The sequence below is a fragment of the Nerophis lumbriciformis genome, linkage group LG10 (assembly GCF_033978685.3).
Source record: "Nerophis lumbriciformis linkage group LG10, RoL_Nlum_v2.1, whole genome shotgun sequence".
Lineage (NCBI taxonomy): Eukaryota > Metazoa > Chordata > Actinopteri > Syngnathiformes > Syngnathidae > Nerophis > Nerophis lumbriciformis.
Window position 1 is genome coordinate 45,838,876 of NC_084557.2, and position 18,857 is coordinate 45,857,732.

The 18,857-nt window shown below is 34.0% G+C and overlaps 1 protein-coding gene across 1 annotated transcript in view; it reads right to left on the minus strand.

Moving 5' to 3' along the window:
- Window positions 1–2,273: 2,273 nt before the first annotated feature.
- pgghg (protein-glucosylgalactosylhydroxylysine glucosidase) overlaps window positions 2,274–18,857 on the minus strand; it is a 41,576-nt gene continuing 24,992 nt past the window's right edge. Inside the window, exons 12-15 of the mRNA XM_061969525.2 lie at window positions 13,552–13,647; window positions 13,380–13,477; window positions 13,094–13,317; window positions 2,274–2,555 (exon numbers count right to left, since the gene is read on the minus strand). Coding sequence (XP_061825509.1) covers window positions 2,479–2,555; window positions 13,094–13,317; window positions 13,380–13,477; window positions 13,552–13,647 — 495 coding nt within the window. The 3' untranslated portion in view covers window positions 2,274–2,478. The remainder of the gene's footprint in view (window positions 2,556–13,093; window positions 13,318–13,379; window positions 13,478–13,551; window positions 13,648–18,857) is intronic.

Below are 18,857 nucleotides of genomic sequence, written 5' to 3' on the forward strand. Positions count from 1 at the left end.
GCACTACTGTCTGATTACAATCAATGCAAGTCATCAGAATCAGGTAATACACCAACTTATATTCTTGTCAACATGAAAGAAAGGAATCTATATGTGTTAAACATGCATGTATATTCATTAAAACACCTTTAACATGTAAACAAAAACGGCAAAATAAATAAATATAAATGATATACTGTATATATCAATGTATGTGTGTATATATATATATATATATATATATATATATATGATATGTGTGTGTATGTTACTCATCAGTTACTCAGTACTTGAGTAGTTTTTTCACAACATACTTTTTACTTTTACCGGGTACTCAAGTAAATATTTGGGTGACTACTCATTACTTTTACTTGAGTAATAAATCTCTAAAGTAACAGTACTCTTACTTGAGTACAATTTCTGGCTACTCTACCCACCTCTGCCGATATCAACCGATACCGATATATACAGTCGTGGAATTAACACATTATTACGCCTAATTTGGACAACCAGGTATGGTGAAGATAAAGTCCTTTAAAAAAAAATTTATTAAATAAAATAAGATAAATAAATTAAAAACATGTTCTTGAATTAAAAAAGAAAGTAAAACAATATAAAAACAGTTACATAGAAACTAGTAATTAATGAAAATGAGTAAAATTAACTGTTAAAGGTTAGTACTATTAGTGGACCAGCAGCACGCACAATCATGTGTGCTTACGGACTGTATCCCTTGCAGACTGTATTGATATATATTGATATATAATGTAGGAACCAGAATATTAATAACAGAAAGAAACAACCCTTTTGTGTGAATGAGGTTTTTTGGGTTGGTGCACTAATTGTAAGTGTATCTTGTGTTTTTTATGTTGATTTAATAAAAAAATAAATAAAAATAAAGATACCGATAATAAAAAAACGATACCGATCATTTCCGATATTACATTTTAAAGCATTTATCGGCCGATAATATCGGCCTGACATCTCTAATATATATATATATATATATATGTGTATATATATATATATACATATATATATATACAGTATATATATATTTATATATGTGTGTGTATATATATATATATATATTTATATGTGTGTGTGTGTGTGTATATATATATATATACATACACACATATATATATATATATATATATATATATATATATATATATATATATATATATATATATATATATATATATATATATATATATATATTTTCTTTTGTAATGCTTATTGAAGATTACAAACTATGTAGATTTTTAAATGTAAGTGTATGAATTAATAAAGGACAAGCAGTAGAAATTGGATGGATACAAATACACATACGTACTGTATATAAATGCATCCATTGTGTATATATAATATATATATATATCCATTTCCTACTGTTTGTCCCTATATATACACTATATTGCCAAAAGTATTTGGCCACCTGCCTTTACTCACATATGAACTTGAAGTGCCATCCTAAGGAATTGTCCAAAATGTTTTGGTATCCTGGAACATTCAAAGTTCCTTTCACTGGAACTAAGGGGCCAAGCCCAACTCCTGGAAAAACCAACCCCACACCATAATTCCTCCTCCACCAAATTTCACACTCAGCACAATGCAGTCCGAAATGTAGCGTTCTCCTGGCAACCTCCAAACCCAGACTGGTCCATCAGATTGCCAGATGGAAAAGTGTGATTCATCAGTCCAGAGAATGCGTCTCCACTGCTCTAGAGTCCAGTGGCGACGTGCTTTACACCACTGCATCCCACGCTTTGCATTGGACTTGGTGATGTATGGCTTAGATACAGCTGCTCGGCCATGGAAACCCATTCCATGAAGCTCTCTGCGTACTGTACGTGGGCTAATTGGACGGCCACATGAAGTTTGGAGCTCTGTAGCAACTGACTGTGCAGAAAGTCTTTGCACTATGCACTTCAGGATCCGCTGACCCCTCTCTGTCAGTTTACGTGGCCTACCACTTGGTGGCTGAGTTGCTGTTGTTCCCAAAGTCTTCACTTTTCTTATAATAAAGTTGACTTTGGAATATTTAGGAGCAAGGAAATTTCACGACTGGATTTGTTGCACAGGTGGCACAGATTGGAGCACATACTTATTTGTCACAAAAACATTAATTAAGTTTGGTTCTTTTATGAATTTATTATGGGTCTACTGAAAATGTGAGCAAATGTGCTGGGTCAAAAGTATACATACAGCAATGTTAATATTTGCTATCACTATCAAGATACATATTTATTGATGTAATTGAAAATAAAACAACCAGGACACGTGCAGTATTTTGTATTTTTATCTCTTTATGTGAACACAGTTTTACAGTGATGATTAATTTATATTGGCCTAGTTGTATTTTTTGTTAAGTTCATATACTAAGCCGTTTTTTGCACAAATATTTGGCATATAGTGCGGCAGCAATCATGATGTCACGGTATATAGCACATTTTATAAGGTGTGTGTAGCGATTAGAACCGCCTGAGTCTTCTCTCAGAGAGGCCAGCAGAAAGATGACAGTTGAAGTTTACAAACACATCCAGGTTCTCGAGGAAACATTACTGGCGTCCCTGAAATAGACATGCAATGTAAATTAATTATAAAACCAAACATTCATAGCAATTTACAAAATAACAACAGTTAATAATGAAGCTTCAAGTTTGAAGATACAATATATCTTTATTAAGTGACATGAAATACAAACCCCGTTTCCATATGAGTTGGGAAATTGTGTTAGATGTAAATATAAACAGAATACAATGATTTGCAAATCCTTTTCAACCCATATTCAGTTGAATATGCTACAAAGACAACATATTTGATGTTCAAACTGATAAACTTTTTTTTTGTTGCAAATAATCATTAACGTTAGAATTTGATGCCAGCAACACGTGACAAAGAAGTTGGGAAAGGTGGCAATAAATACTGATAAAGTTGAAGAATGCTCATCAAACACTTATTTGGAACATCCCACAGGTGAGCAGGCAAATTGGGAACAGGTGGGTGCCATGATTGGGTATAAAAGTAGATTCCATGAAATGCTCAGTCATTCACAAACAAGGATGGGGCGAGGGTCACCACTTTGCCAACAAATGCGTGAGCAAATTGTTGAACAGTTTAAGAAAAACCTTTCTCAACCAGCTATTGCAAGGAATTTAGGGATTTCACCATCTACGGTCCGTAATATCATCAAAGGGTTCAGAGAATCTGGAGAAATCACTGCACGTAAGCAGCTAAGCCCGTGACCTTCGATTCCTCAGGCTGTACTGCATCAACAAGCGACATCAGTGTGTAAAGGATATCACCACATGGGCTCAGGAACACTTCAGAAACCCACTGTCAGTAACTACAGTTGATCACTACATCTGTAATTGCAAGTTAAAACTCTCCTATGCAAGGCGAAAACCGTTTATCAACAACACCCAGAAACGCCGTCGGCTTCTCTGGGCCTGAGCTCATCTAAGATGGACTGATACAAAGTGGAAAAGTGTTCTGTGGTCTGACGAGTCCACATTTCAAATTGTTTTTGGAAACTGTGGACATCGTGTCCTCCGGACCAAAGAGGAAAAGAACCATCCGGATTGTTATAGGCGCAAAGTGTAAAAGCCAGCATCTGTGATGGTATGGGGGTGTATTAGTGCCCAAGACATGGGTAACTTACACATCTGTGAAGGCGCCATTAATGCTGAAAGGTACATACAGGTTTTGGAGCAACATATGTTGCCATCCAAGCAACGTTACCATGGACGCCCCTGCTTATTTCAGCAAGACAATGCCAAGCCACGTGTTACATCAACGTGGCTTCATAGTAAAAGAGTGCGGGTACTAGACTGGCCTGTTTGTAGTCCAGACCTGTCTCCCATTGAAAATGTGTGGCGCATTATGAAGCCTAAAATACCACAAGGGAGACCCCCAGACTGTTGAACAACTTAAGCTGTACATTAAGCAAGAATGGGAAAGAATTCCACCTGAGAAGCTTAAAAAATGTGTCTCCTCAGTTCCCAAACGTTTACTGAAAGTTATTAAAAGGAAAGGCCATGTAACACAGTGGTGAACATGCCCTTTCCCAACTACTTTGGCACGTGTTGCAGCCATGAAATTCTAAGTTAATTATTATTTGCAAAAAAAAAAATGTTTATGAGTTTGAACATCAAATATGTTGTCTTTGTAGTGCATTCAATTGAATATGGGTTGAAAAGGATTTGCAAATCATTGTATTCCGTTTATATTTACATCTAACACAATTTCCCAACTCATATGGAAACGGAGTTTGTACGAGGTGGCTAACAATGGAATGGAGGTAATGGGATTTGTTCTATTCCGCCTATAAAGCGATCTAAAATACCTCCAAAAAACATTAACGTTTTATATGAATGCTGCAAGTATATACTGTACGTAACGTAACAGACACAGTCATAATAACATGTCATATTTCTGTATTTTGGTCACTTCAAGTACACGGCAGCACATTCATTTCACAGTCGCATGGCAGGCTTGATGAGAAACAACAACTACTTTTGGACGAACGATGTTCAGATTTTAGCCTGAATATGTGAAGGAGAGCTACAAGCTTCAGAAGCTGAGTGATCAGCAGATCCAGCAAGTAGGACTATTGCTAAATGCTAAACAAGAAATACAAACTATGAACATAAAACAATCACTTACTGTCCAACGTCTGCTCTCAATAGGATGCAGACTAATGAGATGTTCATATTTTACCGTTTAGATGAGAAATTAATCTTCGTCCTCACACAGGCGAAAAAAATGTGGGCACACACAAACGTCTTTTCATGTCTTTCTCGCTATCTACAAGTCTAAGTTGAAAGTCAAAGTTGACCAACTTCTTAGTTTATGGCCACAACCTTCTACTATACAGGTAAAAGGCATCATTTATGATCTAGATTAATTTTTACCTACTCAGAGGCGATGCAGCAGCTCACCGGCTCAGTATGTCAATAGCTGCTGTTTAGTTTACGTGGTGGCACCTAATAGTATTTTGCACTTGTGTTATAACACCTCTACTTGATGCACAGCTTGCTTTTCTTTGTATTGCATTGTTACATGAGCAAACAACAGTAAATACCTGGTAGCTTTTCCAAAAGTATTCCGTTTACATAATCTTTTCTTTAAGTGTATATATAGATTGCAATCCCTTGAAGTTGATACTTCTACTATTTTCTCATAATTATTGCAGGCACTGCCTGTTTTGTATGTTTATATTTAGAAAATAAACACATGCCATTGTTCCGACATGATACATGATATATTTAATTTGGTTTTCAAAGCTTCCATCTGCATCAAATTGCATGGAATCGTATCGCATCGACTCCTAATGTTTTAAAAAGTAACATGTATCGTAACCCATGTATCGAGATTCATATCGAATCACCATTTAAGGTAGAGCTGCACACTCTTAATATACATACAGTATATACATACATACCGTATATATACACATAATATACAAATGGGAATGCAAAAAACATGTTATTGTCTTACATGGGGATTGTACAGAGCCCCTAAAGCAGGGGTCGGGAACCTTTTTGGCTGAGAGAGCCATGAAAGCCAAATTTTTTAAAATGTATTTCTGTGTGAGGCACATAATATTTTTTAACACTGAATGCGTGCATTTTTAAGTAACACCAACATTTTTTGAGTATAATAAGTCTCGTATTCTTTTTAATAACATTGTTATTCTGAAGCTAACTAATAATAAATAAAATACTTCTTACCATTAATGCGACTTCTTGAACAGGTGCGGTAGAAAACGGATGGATGGATTCAAATGCAGGGGAATGTTTTATATTTTGAACGTTATTTTTAACTCTGATTACCAGTGGAAATATTCATTTCTTATCGTGTTAAGTATTGTCAGCTAAGATTAATCTGAGAGCCAAATGCATCCATCAAAAGAGCCACATCTGGCTCTAGAGCCATAGGTTCCCTACCCCTGCCCTAAAGGGACATGGGGGAAATTTTATTTTGTATTATTTTATTTTATTTTTGTTAGACATGTATCTCATGCGCACGAGAAAGTTTCTCGTGCGCACGAGAAACTTTTTATAAAGTTATATAAAAAAAAATTTTAAATTACATTTTTTTATTTAATTTAATTTTTTTCGACATGTATCTCGTGCGCACGATAAAGTTTCTCGTGCTCACAAGATATATGTCTGAAAACAAATTATTATTATTTTTTTAAATTTAATTTAATTTATTTTTTTAGTCATGTATTTCGTGCGCACGAGATACATGTCTAAAAAAAAAAATTATAAAATGTTTCATATAGTATAAAAATAAAAAATAAATTTTAGACATGTATCTCGTGCGCACGATAAAATTTATCGTGCTCCCAAGATACATGTCTAAAAAAAAATAAAAACATTTATTTTATTTTATTATTATTTTTAGACATGTATCTCGTGCGCACGATAAACTTTCTCGTGCTCACAAGATACATGTCTAAAAAAAAAATTTCATGTTTTATTTTATTTTGTTATTATTTTTAGACATGTATCTCGTGCGCACGAGAAAGTTTCTCATGCGCACTAGATACATGTCTAAAAAAAAATGTTTTTAACTTTTTTTATAACTTTATAAAAAGTTTCTCGTGCGCACAAGATACATGTCTAAAAAAAAAAATTATAAAATGTTTCATATAGTATAAAAATTAAAACGTTTTTTTTAGACATGTACCTCGTGCGCACGATAGTTTCTCATGCTCACAAGATATATGTCTGAAAAAAAATTAAAAACATTTTTTAAATTTAATTTAATTTATTTTTTTAGTCATGTATCTCGTGCGCACGAGATACATGTCTAAAAAAAAAAAAATTATAAAATGTTTCATATAGTATAAAAATTAATTATTTTTTTAGACATCTCGTGCGCACGATAAAGTTTCTCATGCTCACAAGATACATGTCTAAAACATTTTTTTTATTTTATTTTATTATTATTTTTAGACATGTATCTCGTGCGCACGATAAAGTTTCTCGTGCTCACAAGATACATGTCTAAAAAAAAATTAATGTTTTATTTTATTATTATTTTTAGACATGTATCTCGTGCGCACGAGAAACTTTCTCGTGCGCACTAGATACATGTCTAAAAAAAATGTTTTTATTTTTAATTTTTTTTATAACTTTATAAAAAGTTTCTCGTGCGCACGAGATACATGTCTAAAAAAAATATATATATATAAAATGTTTCATATTCAAAATAAGTAAAATTTAATTAAAACATTTTTAATTTCTTTTCAGACATATATCTTGTGAGAACGAGAAACTTTCTCGTGCGCACGAGATACATGTCTAAAAAAATAATAAAATTAAATAAAATTAAAAATTAAAACATTTTTTTAGACATGTATCTCGTGCGCACGATAAAGTTTCTCGTGCTCACAAGATACATGTCTAAAAAAAATATAAATTTTTTCTTTTTTCTTTTATTTTATAATTTTTTTTAGACATGTATCTCGTGCGCACGAGAAAGTTTCTCGTGCTCACAAGATATATGTCTGAAAAAAAATTTTAAAAATGTTTTTAATTTAATTTTATTTATTTTTTTAGACATGTATCTCGTGCACACAAGATACATGTCTAAAAAAAAAAATTATAAAATGTTTCATATAGTATAAAAATTAAAAAAAAAATTTTTAGACATGTATCTCATGTATCTAGTGCGCACGAGAAACTTTCTCGTGCGCACTAGATACATGAGATACATGTCTAAAAAAGTTTTTAATTTTTTTTATAACTTTATAAAAAGTTTCTCGTGCGCACGAGATACATGTCTAAAAAAAAAAAATTATAAAATGTTTCATATAGTATAAAAATTAAAACGTTTTTTTTAGACATGTACCTCGTGCGCACGATAGTTTCTCATGCTCACAAGATACATGCCTAAAAAAAAATTTTTAATTTTTTTTTTAGACATGTATCTCGTGCGCACGAGAAAGTTTCTCGTGCTCACAAGATGTGTCTGAAAAAAAATTAAAAACATTTTTTAAATTTAATTTTATTTATTTTTTTAGTCATGTATCTCGTGCGCACGAGATACATGTCTAAAAAAAAAAAATTATAAAATGTTTCATATAGTATAAAAATTAATTATTCTTTTTAGACATCTCGTGCGCACGATAAAGTTTCTCATGCTCACAAGATACATGTCTAAAATTTTTATTTTATTTTATTTTATTATTATTTTTAGACATGTATCTCGTGCGCACGATAAAGTTTCTCGTGCTCACAAGATACATGTCTAAAAAAAAATTTAATGTTTTATTTTATTATTATTTTTAGACATGTATCTCGTGCGCACGAGAAACTTTCTCGTGCGCACTAGATACATGTCTAAAAAAAAAGTTTTTATTTTTAATTTTTTTTATAACTTTATAAAAAGTTTCTCGTGCGCACGAGATACATGTCTAAAAAAAATATATATATATAAAATGTTTCATATTCAAAATAAGTAAAATTTAATAAAAATGTTTTTAATTTCTTTTCAGACATATATCTTGTGAGAACGAGAAACTTTCTCGTGCGCACGAGATACATGTCTAAAAAAATAATAAAATTAAATAAAATTAAAAATTAAAACATTTTTTTAGACATGTATCTCGTGCGCACGATAAAGTTTCTCGTGCTCACAAGATACATGTCTAAAAAAAATATAAATTTTTTCTTTTTTCTTTTATTTTATAATTTTTTTTAGACATGTATCTCGTGCGCACGAGAAAGTTTCTCGTGCTCACAAGATATATGTCTGAAAAAAAATTAAAAAAATGTTTTTAATTTAATTTTATTTATTTTTTTAGACATGTATCTCGTGCACACAAGATACATGTCTAAAAAAAAAAATTATAAAATGTTTCATATAGTATAAAAATTAAAAACATTTTTTTTAGACATGTATCTAGTGCGCACGAGAAAGTTTCTCGTGCGCACTAGATACATGAGATACATGTCTAAAAAAGTTTTTAATTTTTTTTATAACTTTATAAAAAGTTTCTCGTGCGCACGAGATACATGTCTAAAAAAAAATAATTATAAAATGTTTCATATACCGGTAGTATAAAAATTAAAACGTTTTTTTTAGACATGTACCTCGTGCGCACGATAGTTTCTCATGCTCACAAGATACATGCCTAAAAAAAAATTTTTAATTTTTTTTTTAGACATGTATCTCGTGCGCACGAGAAAGTTTCTCGTGCTCACAAGATATATGTCTGAAAAAAAATTAAAAACATTTTTTAAATTTAATTTTATTTATTTTTTTAGTCATGTATCTCGTGCGCACGAGATACATGTCTAAAAAAAAAAATTATAAAATGTTTCATATAGTATAAAAATTAATTATTTTTTTTAGACATCTCGTGCGCACGATAAAGTTTCTCATGCTCACAAGATACATGTCTAAAAAAATTTTTTTATTTTATTTTATTATTATTTTTAGACATGTATCTCGTGCGCACGATAAAGTTTCTCGTGCTCACAAGATACATGTCTAAAAAATTTTTTAATGTTTTATTTTATTATTATTTTTAGACATGTATCTCGTGCGCACGAGAAACTTTCTCGTGCGCACTAGATACATGTCTAAAAAAAATGTTTTTATTTTTAATTTTTTTTATAACTTTATAAAAAGTTTCTCGTGCGCACGAGATACATGTCTAAAAAAAATATATATATATATAAAATGTTTCATATTCAAAATAAGTAAAATGTAATTAAAACATTTTTAATTTCTTTTCAGACATATATCTTGTGAGAACGAGAAACTTTCTCGTGCGCACGAGATACATGTCTAAAAAAATAATAAAATTAAATAAAATTAAAAATTAAAACATTTTTTTAGACATGTATCTCGTGCGCACGAGAAAGTTTCTCGTGCTCACAAGATACATGTCTAAAAAAAATATAAATTTTTTCTTTTTTCTTTTATTTTATAATTTTTTTTAGACATGTATCTCGTGCGCACGAGAAAGTTTCTCGTGCTCACAAGATATATGTCTGAAAAAAAATTAAAAAAATGTTTTTAATTTAATTTTATTTATTTTTTTAGACATGTATCTCGTGCACACAAGATACATGTCTAAAAAAAAAAATTATAAAATGTTTCATATAGTATAAAAATTAAAAACATTTTTTTTAGACATGTATCTAGTGCGCACGAGAAAGTTTCTCGTGCGCACTAGATACATGAGATACATGTCTAAAAAAGTTTTTAATTTTTTTTATAACTTTATAAAAAGTTTCTCGTGCGCACGAGATACATGTCTAAAAAAAAATAATTATAAAATGTTTCATATACCGGTAGTATAAAAATTAAAACGTTTTTTTTAGACATGTACCTCGTGCGCACGATAGTTTCTCATGCTCACAAGATACATGCCTAAAAAAAATTTTTTTATTTTTTTTTTAGACATGTATCTCGTGCGCACGAGAAAGTTTCTCGTGCTCACAAGATATATGTCTGAAAAAAAATTAAAAACATTTTTTAAATTTAATTTTATTTATTTTTTTAGTCATGTATCTCGTGCGCACGAGATACATGTCTAAAAAAAAAAAATTATAAAATGTTTCATATAGTATAAAAATTATTTTTTTTAGACATCTCGTGCGCACGATAAAGTTTCTCATGCTCACAAGATACATGTCTAAAAAATTTTTTTTATTTTATTTTATTATTATTTTTAGACATGTATCTCGTGCGCACGATAAAGTTTCTCGTGCTCACAAGATACATGTCTAAAAAAAATTTAATGTTTTATTTTATTATTATTTTTAGACATGTATCTCGTGCGCACGAGAAACTTTCTCGTGCGCACTAGATACATGTCTAAAAAAAATGTTTTTATTTTTAATTTTTTTTATAACTTTATAAAAAGTTTCTCGTGCGCACGAGATACATGTCTAAAAAAAATATATATATATAAAATGTTTCATATTCAAAATAAGTAAAATGTAATTAAAACATTTTTAATTTCTTTTCAGACATATATCTTGTGAGAACGAGAAACTTTCTCGTGCGCACGAGATACATGTCTAAAAAAATAATAAAATTAAATAAAATTAAAAATTAAAACATTTTTTTAGACATGTATCTCGTGCGCACGATAAAGTTTCTCGTGCTCACAAGATACATGTCTAAAAAAAATATAAATTTTTTCTTTTTTCTTTTATTTTATAATTTTTTTTAGACATGTATCTCGTGCGCACGAGAAAGTTTCTCGTGCTCACAAGATATATGTCTGAAAAAAAATTTAAAAAATGTTTTTAATTTAATTTTATTTATTTTTTTAGACATGTATCTCGTGCACACAAGATACATGTCTAAAAAAAAAAATTATAAAATGTTTCATATAGTATAAAAATTAAAAACATTTTTTTTAGACATGTATCTAGTGCGCACGAGAAAGTTTCTCGTGCGCACTAGATACATGAGATACATGTCTAAAAAAGTTTTTAATTTTTTTTATAACTTTATAAAAAGTTTCTCGTGCGCACGAGATACATGTCTAAAAAAAAATAATTATAAAATGTTTCATATACCGGTAGTATAAAAATTAAAACGTTTTTTTTAGACATGTACCTCGTGCGCACGATAGTTTCTCATGCTCACAAGATACATGCCTAAAAAAAAATTTTTAATTTTTTTTTTAGACATGTATCTCGTGCGCACGAGAAAGTTTCTCGTGCTCACAAGATGTGTCTGAAAAAAAATTAAAAACATTTTTTAAATTTAATTTTATTTATTTTTTTAGTCATGTATCTCGTGCGCACGAGATACATGTCTAAAAAAAAAAAATTATAAAATGTTTCATATAGTATAAAAATTAATTATTTTTTTTAGACATCTCGTGCGCACGATAAAGTTTCTCATGCTCACAAGATACATGTCTAAAAAAAATGTTTTATTTTATTTTATTATTATTTTTAGACATGTATCTCGTGCGCACGATAAAGTTTCTCGTGCTCACAAGATACATGTCTAAAAAAAATTTAATGTTTTATTTTATTATTATTTTTAGACATGTATCTCGTGCGCACGAGAAACTTTCTCGTGCGCACTAGATACATGTCTAAAAAAATGTTTTTATTTTTAATTTTTTTTATAACTTTATAAAAAGTTTCTCGTGCGCACGAGATACATGTCTAAAAAAAATATATATATATAAAATGTTTCATATTCAAAATAAGTAAAATGTAATTAAAACATTTTTAATTTCTTTTCAGACATATATCTTGTGAGAACGAGAAACTTTCTCGTGCGCACGAGATACATGTCTAAAAAAATAATAAAATTAAATAAAATTAAAAATTAAAACATTTTTTTAGACATGTATCTCGTGCGCACGATAAAGTTTCTCGTGCTCACAAGATACATGTCTAAAAAAAATATAAATTTTTTCTTTTTTCTTTTATTTTATAATTTTTTTTAGACATGTATCTCGTGCGCACGAGAAAGTTTCTCGTGCTCACAAGATATATGTCTGAAAAAAAATTTAAAAAATGTTTTTAATTTAATTTTATTTATTTTTTTAGACATGTATCTCGTGCACACAAGATACATGTCTAAAAAAAAAAATTATAAAATGTTTCATATAGTATAAAAATTAAAAACATTTTTTTTAGACATGTATCTAGTGCGCACGAGAAAGTTTCTCGTGCGCACTAGATACATGAGATACATGTCTAAAAAAGTTTTTAATTTTTTTTATAACTTTATAAAAAGTTTCTCGTGCGCACGAGATACATGTCTAAAAAAAAAAATTATAAAATGTTTCATATAGTATAAAAATTAAACATTTTTTTTTTTAGACATGTATCTCGTGCGCACGATAAAGTTTCTCGTGCTCACAAGATACATGCCTAAAAAAATTTTTTTTATTTTTTATTTTATTTTATTACCGGTATTATTTTTAGACATGTATCTCGTGCGCACGAGATGCATGTCTAAAAAAAATGTTTTAATTTTTTTTTTATAACTTTATAAAAAGTTTCTCGTGCGCACGAGATACATGTCTAAAAAAATAAAAAATAAAAAATAAAATTATTTTTAAAAAAATTTAACCCACGTCCCTTTTCATGACTTGGTGTGTTACCTGGAGTCAAAGGGATTTTAGTCCCTGATGACTTGAGGACCACCTGCAGATCACACCTCTTCGCAAACCCGTCACCAGCTTCCGGCTCCCTCAGTATTATGCAAACCTCGTGTTTTCTAAAGAGCCAGTCCATCCGATTGCCCAGGTAGCTGACTCCGCGGATGCAAAGCTCACTCAGCTCATTGGGAAGAAGTGGGGAAAAGGCCAGGCATTCTTTCTGAACTCTAAAAATAAAAAATATTTGTATTGATGTATTTGATTAACATTGGGGTGACAGACGTCTCACCTGAAGCCAGTGTAACCAAACACTACGGCTTGCAAGAACCCTCCCATACCAGTTAAGAAGTTGACTGCACCCGAGCCGTCCGATGTCTCGCTCCACACCTAAAAGGCCACCACATGTCATATTCCCTTTATCCAGTTGTGACGTACAGTATGTGTGCGTGTCAGAAAGTTACCTGGAAAGGTCCTTGAATGTTTTTGAAGCACTTTTCAAGTAATTGTTGAGCTTTCTCTGCTTCCCCCAGCTCAAGCCATCCAATTGCAAACATGCCCTGAATTACGAGCAACAAAGAACAAACAGTATAAATGAAGATTACCTACAGTAGGTTACGTGCAAACACATTCTTGCTGTAACAGAAATGATACAAAATAGGGCCAAAAAAATGTATAGATCCATGTAACCCCCTAGCCCTTTTCCAAACTTTTACAGGAACTTTCCCATTCACCCGGGTGGATTTAGTTCTTCAGCAACTTTTGTAAGGTTGCCGGAACTTAACTGGGGCGGGCAGTGAACACAGTTGGGAAGTTCCTAAAACTTATTTTTAGAACACAGCATCGCCATTTACAGAATGCTTGTTTATTTTTTGAAATTGTTTTGTACAAACCCCATTTCCATATGAATTGGGAAATTGTGTTAGATGTAATTATAAACGGAATACAATGATTTGCAAATCCTTTTCAACTCATATTCAATTGAATGCACTACAAATACAAGAAATTTGATGTTCAAACTCATAAACTTAATTTTTTTTTTGCAAATAATTAACTTAGAATTTCATGGCTGCAACACGTGCCAAAGTAGTTGGGAAAGGGCATGTTCACCACTGTGTTACATCACCTTTTCTTTTAACAACACTCAATAAACGATTAGGAACTGAGGAAACTAATTGTTGAAGCTTTGAAAGTGGAATTATTTCCCATTCTTGTTTAATGTAGAGCAGGGGTGTCAAACTCAAATACAGAGTGGGCCAAAATTTAAAATTGAACAAAGCCGCGGGCCAAGGTTGAACAAATTAACCTTTTAATAGGGACCCAAACAAGTTTTGCATTAAATATTGAACAAGCACGGCTTATATAACTTTATAGTGACATGCAAAACTGAGTTTCAACTAATAATAATAATAATTAATAAATATCAATGGCATATCAAATACAATTTAAATAAAAATACAATGCCTCTTTTCTATTTGCAGCCTTCTGAGGTAAATATCAACATTAACTCTTTTCCACTTGAAAATAAAATAACAATGAATAAAACAACCATTCAGGACTTTAAACGGCTCAGTTTGCAACACACTGATCTAATCTCATGTGCCTTAGCCAGATACCTGGCATCTTTTCTTGGATGCTAGTTCATTATTGTCGGGGCTCAGGCTTTGAGCTGAGGCAACCTTCATTATCGAACGAAGGTGTTCATCAGTCATTATTTCTCGTCCACCCGGACCACAGTCTTGGGGGCGTGCCTTAAATGCACTGCCTTTAACGTACTCTACAAGCTGTCGTCACGTCCGCTTTTCACCCATTCTAACATCGTTCAGACCCAGTCACAAGATATGTGCGGCTCCTGGACGCACACACAAGAGAATGCAACGCATACTTCATCAACAGCGATACAGGTTACACTGAGGGTGCCAGTATGAAAAACTTTAACACTGTTAGAAATATACGCCACACTGTGAATCCACACCAAACAAGTATGACAAGCACATTTCGGGAGAACATCCGCACCGTAACACAACATAAACACAACAGAACAAATACCCAGAATCCTTAGCAGCACAAATCTTCCGGGACGCTACAACATACACCCCCGCTACCACCAAACCCCCCCCCACACACACACACACCTTGTAGCGTCCCGGAAGAGTTAGTGCTGCAAAGGGTTCTGAGTATTTGTTCTGTTGTGTTTATGTTGTGTTACAGTGCGGATGTTCTCCCAAAATGTGTTTGTCATTCTTGTTTGGTGTGGATTCACAGTGTGGCGTATATTTCTAACAGTGTTAAAGTTTTTTATTTGGCTACCCTCAGTATAACCTGTATCGCTGTTGATGAAATATGCGTTGCATTCAATTGTGTGTGCGCGCAGAAGCCGCACATGTTGTGTGACTGGGCCAGCACTCGTTGGACTGGCTGAAAAGCAGAAGTGACGATTTTCGGGAGGGGCGCTGAAGTATGGAAGACTCCCGGGAGGGTTGGCAAGTATTAGAATTAGCGGTGATTGAGGTGTTACCGCGGCTACGCCGCAATATATAAACAGCGGGCCAGATTTAGTGTTAATTTGATATCGCCTCAAGGGCCAAGTGAAATTACACGGCGGGCCAGATTTGGCCCACGGGCCAGAGTTTGACACCCATGATGTAGAGCTTCAGTCGTTCAACAGTCTGGGGTCTTCGCTGTCGTATTTTAGGCTTCATAATGCGCCACACATTTTCGATGGGAGACAGGTCTGGACTGCAGGCGAGCCAGGAAAGTACCCGCATTTTTTTTTTTTACGAAGCCACGCTGTTGTAACACGTGCTGAATGTGGCTTGGCATTGTCTTGCTGAAATAAGCAGGGGCGTCCATGAAAAAGACGGCGCTTAGATGGCAGCATATGTTGTTCCAAAACCTGTATGTACCTTTCAGCATTAATGGTTACCCATGCCTTGGGCACTAATGCACCCACATACCATCACAGATGCTGGCTTTTGAACTTTGCGTCGATAACAGTCTGGATGGTTCGCTTCCCCTTTGGTCCGGATGACACGATGTCGAATATTTCCAAAAACAATTCGAAATGTGGACTCGTCAGACCACAGAACACTTTTCCACTTTGCATGAGTCCATCTTAGATGATCTCGGGCCCAGAGAAGCCGGCGGCATTTCTGGATGTTGTTGATAAATGGCTTTCGCTTTGCATAGTAGAACTTTAACTTGCACTTACAGAAGTAGCGACCAACTGTATTTAGTGACAGTGGTTTTCTGAAGTGTTCTTGAGCCCATGTGGTGATATCCTTTAGAGATTGATGTCGGTTTTTGATACAGTGCCGTCTGAGGGATCAAAGGTCACGGTCATTCAATGTTGGTTTTCGGCCATGCCGCTTACGTGGAGTGATTTCTCCAGATTCTCTGAACCTTTTGATGATATTATGGACCGTAGATGTCCCAAAATTTCTTGCAATTGCACTTTGAGAAACGTTGTTCTTAAACTGTTTGACTATTTGCTTACGCAGTTGTGGACAAAGGGGTGTACCTCGCCCCATCCTTTCTTGTGAAAGACTGAGCATTTTTTGGGAAGATGTTTTTATACCCAATCATGGCACACACCTGTTCCCAATGAGCCTGCACACCTGTGGGATGTTCCAAATAAGTGTTTGATGAGCATTCCTCAACTTTATCAGTATTTATTGCCACCTTTCCCAACTTCTTTGTCATGTGTTGCTGGCATCAAATTCTAAAGTTAATGATTATTTGCAAAAAAAAAAAAATGTTTATCAGTTTGAACATCAAATATGTTGTCTTTGTAGCATATTCAACTGAATATGGGTTGAAAAGGATTCACAAATCATTGTATTCCGTTTATATTTACATCTAACACAATTTCCCAACTCATATGGAAACGGGGTTTGTATATTTCTGTTACAACAAACTTGACAATGGAGAGAAAGAAGAACGAAAGGAACTTTCGACTTGCAGGAAAAACTCCCCACTCTATGTAAGACCTCTTCTGTGGTTCCAATCCCTATCCCAAGGAGCGTAACCACTTCAGATCAGTTGCCTTGACCTCCCACCTCATGGAGATCATGGAGCAGCCCTTTGAGACATTTGTGATTAAGGGCTTTATAAATAATCTTCAATTATGGATTGATTGAGCGGATCATCTGCAGACATTGTCAGCTATAGACCCCTTGCAGTTGGCTTACTGTTGAAGCATCATTGTGGATGACACCATCATCTACCTGCTGAATCGGGCCCTCACCCACCAGCAATGGGACTATCACTGCACCAGGAAGTGCAGTGATAGTCATGTTCTTTGACATCTCCAGCGCTTTAAACACCATCCAGCCAGCACTGCTGCTGGTGAAACTGGAAGAGGCAGGAGAGGACCATCACATGGCTGCATGGATCATCAACAGGCCGCTATAAATGTTCTTCCGATGTGGCAGTTTGCAGAACATGGGCTCCTCAAGGGACGATGCTCTCACCTTATCAGTTCATGCTCTATACCTCAGACTTGAGGACTGGACTCACAGCTTAAAGGGGAACATTATCACAATTTCAGAATTGTTAAAACCATTAAAAATCAGTTCCCAGTGGCTTATTATATTTTTCGAAGTTTTTTTCAAAATTTTACCCATCACGCAATATCCCTAAAAAAAGCTTCAAAATGCCTGATTTTAACCACCCGTCCATTTTCCTGTGACGTCACATAGTGAAGCCAACACAAACAAACATGGCGGAAAGAACAGCAAGCTATACTGACCTACTCAGTGGCCTAGTGGTGACCTACTCAGTGGCCTAGTGGTGACCTACTCAGTGGCCTGGTGGTTAGAGTGTCCGCCCTGAGATCGGTAGGTTGTGGGTTCAAACCCCGGCCGAGTCATACCAAAGACTATAAAAATGGGACCCATTACCTCCCTGCTTGGCACTCAGTATCAAGGGTTGGAATTGGGGGTTAAATCACCAAAAATGATTCCCGGGCGCGGCCACCGCTGCTGCCCACTGCTCCCCTCACCTCCCAGGGGGTGATCAAGGGTGATGGGTTAAATGCAGAGAATAATTTCGCCACACCTAGTGTGTGTGTGACAATCATTGGTACTTTAACTTTAACTTTAACTATAGCGACATTAGCTCGGATTCAGACTCGGATTTCAGCGGCTTAAGCGATTCAACAGATTACGCATGTATTGAAACGGATGGTTGTAGTGTGGAGGCAGGTAGCGAAAACTAAATTGAAGAAGAAACTGAAGCTATTGAGCCATATCGGTTTGAACCGTATGCAAGCGAAACCGACGAAAACGACACGACTGCCAGCAACACGGGAGAAAGCGAGGACGAATTCGGCGATCGCCTTCTAACCAACGATTGGTATGTGTTTGTTTGGCATTAAAGGAAACTAACAACTATGAACTAGGTTTACAGCATATGAAATACATTTGGCAACAACATGCACTTTGAGAGTGCAGAGAGCCCAGTTTTCATCAATTAATATATTCTGTAGACATACCCTCATGTCAGCAGGCCAGGAAAGCTAGGGTCGATATTCTTCTCTTGATCATCTTCGGGACGGTGTGAGCCAAGACATCCAGGGGGTTTAGCTCGCTCGTCTGCGGGAACAAACTGCCGCCATTGCTTGCCGTGCTACCGAGGTCCTTTGTCCCTGAATTGCTCACACACTCCGGCAGATTCAATGGGGGTCTGGCGGCAGATTTCTTTGACTTTATCATTGGAAATGCATCTGCTTTGAGTGTCACAGGATATCCACACATTCTTGCCATCTCTG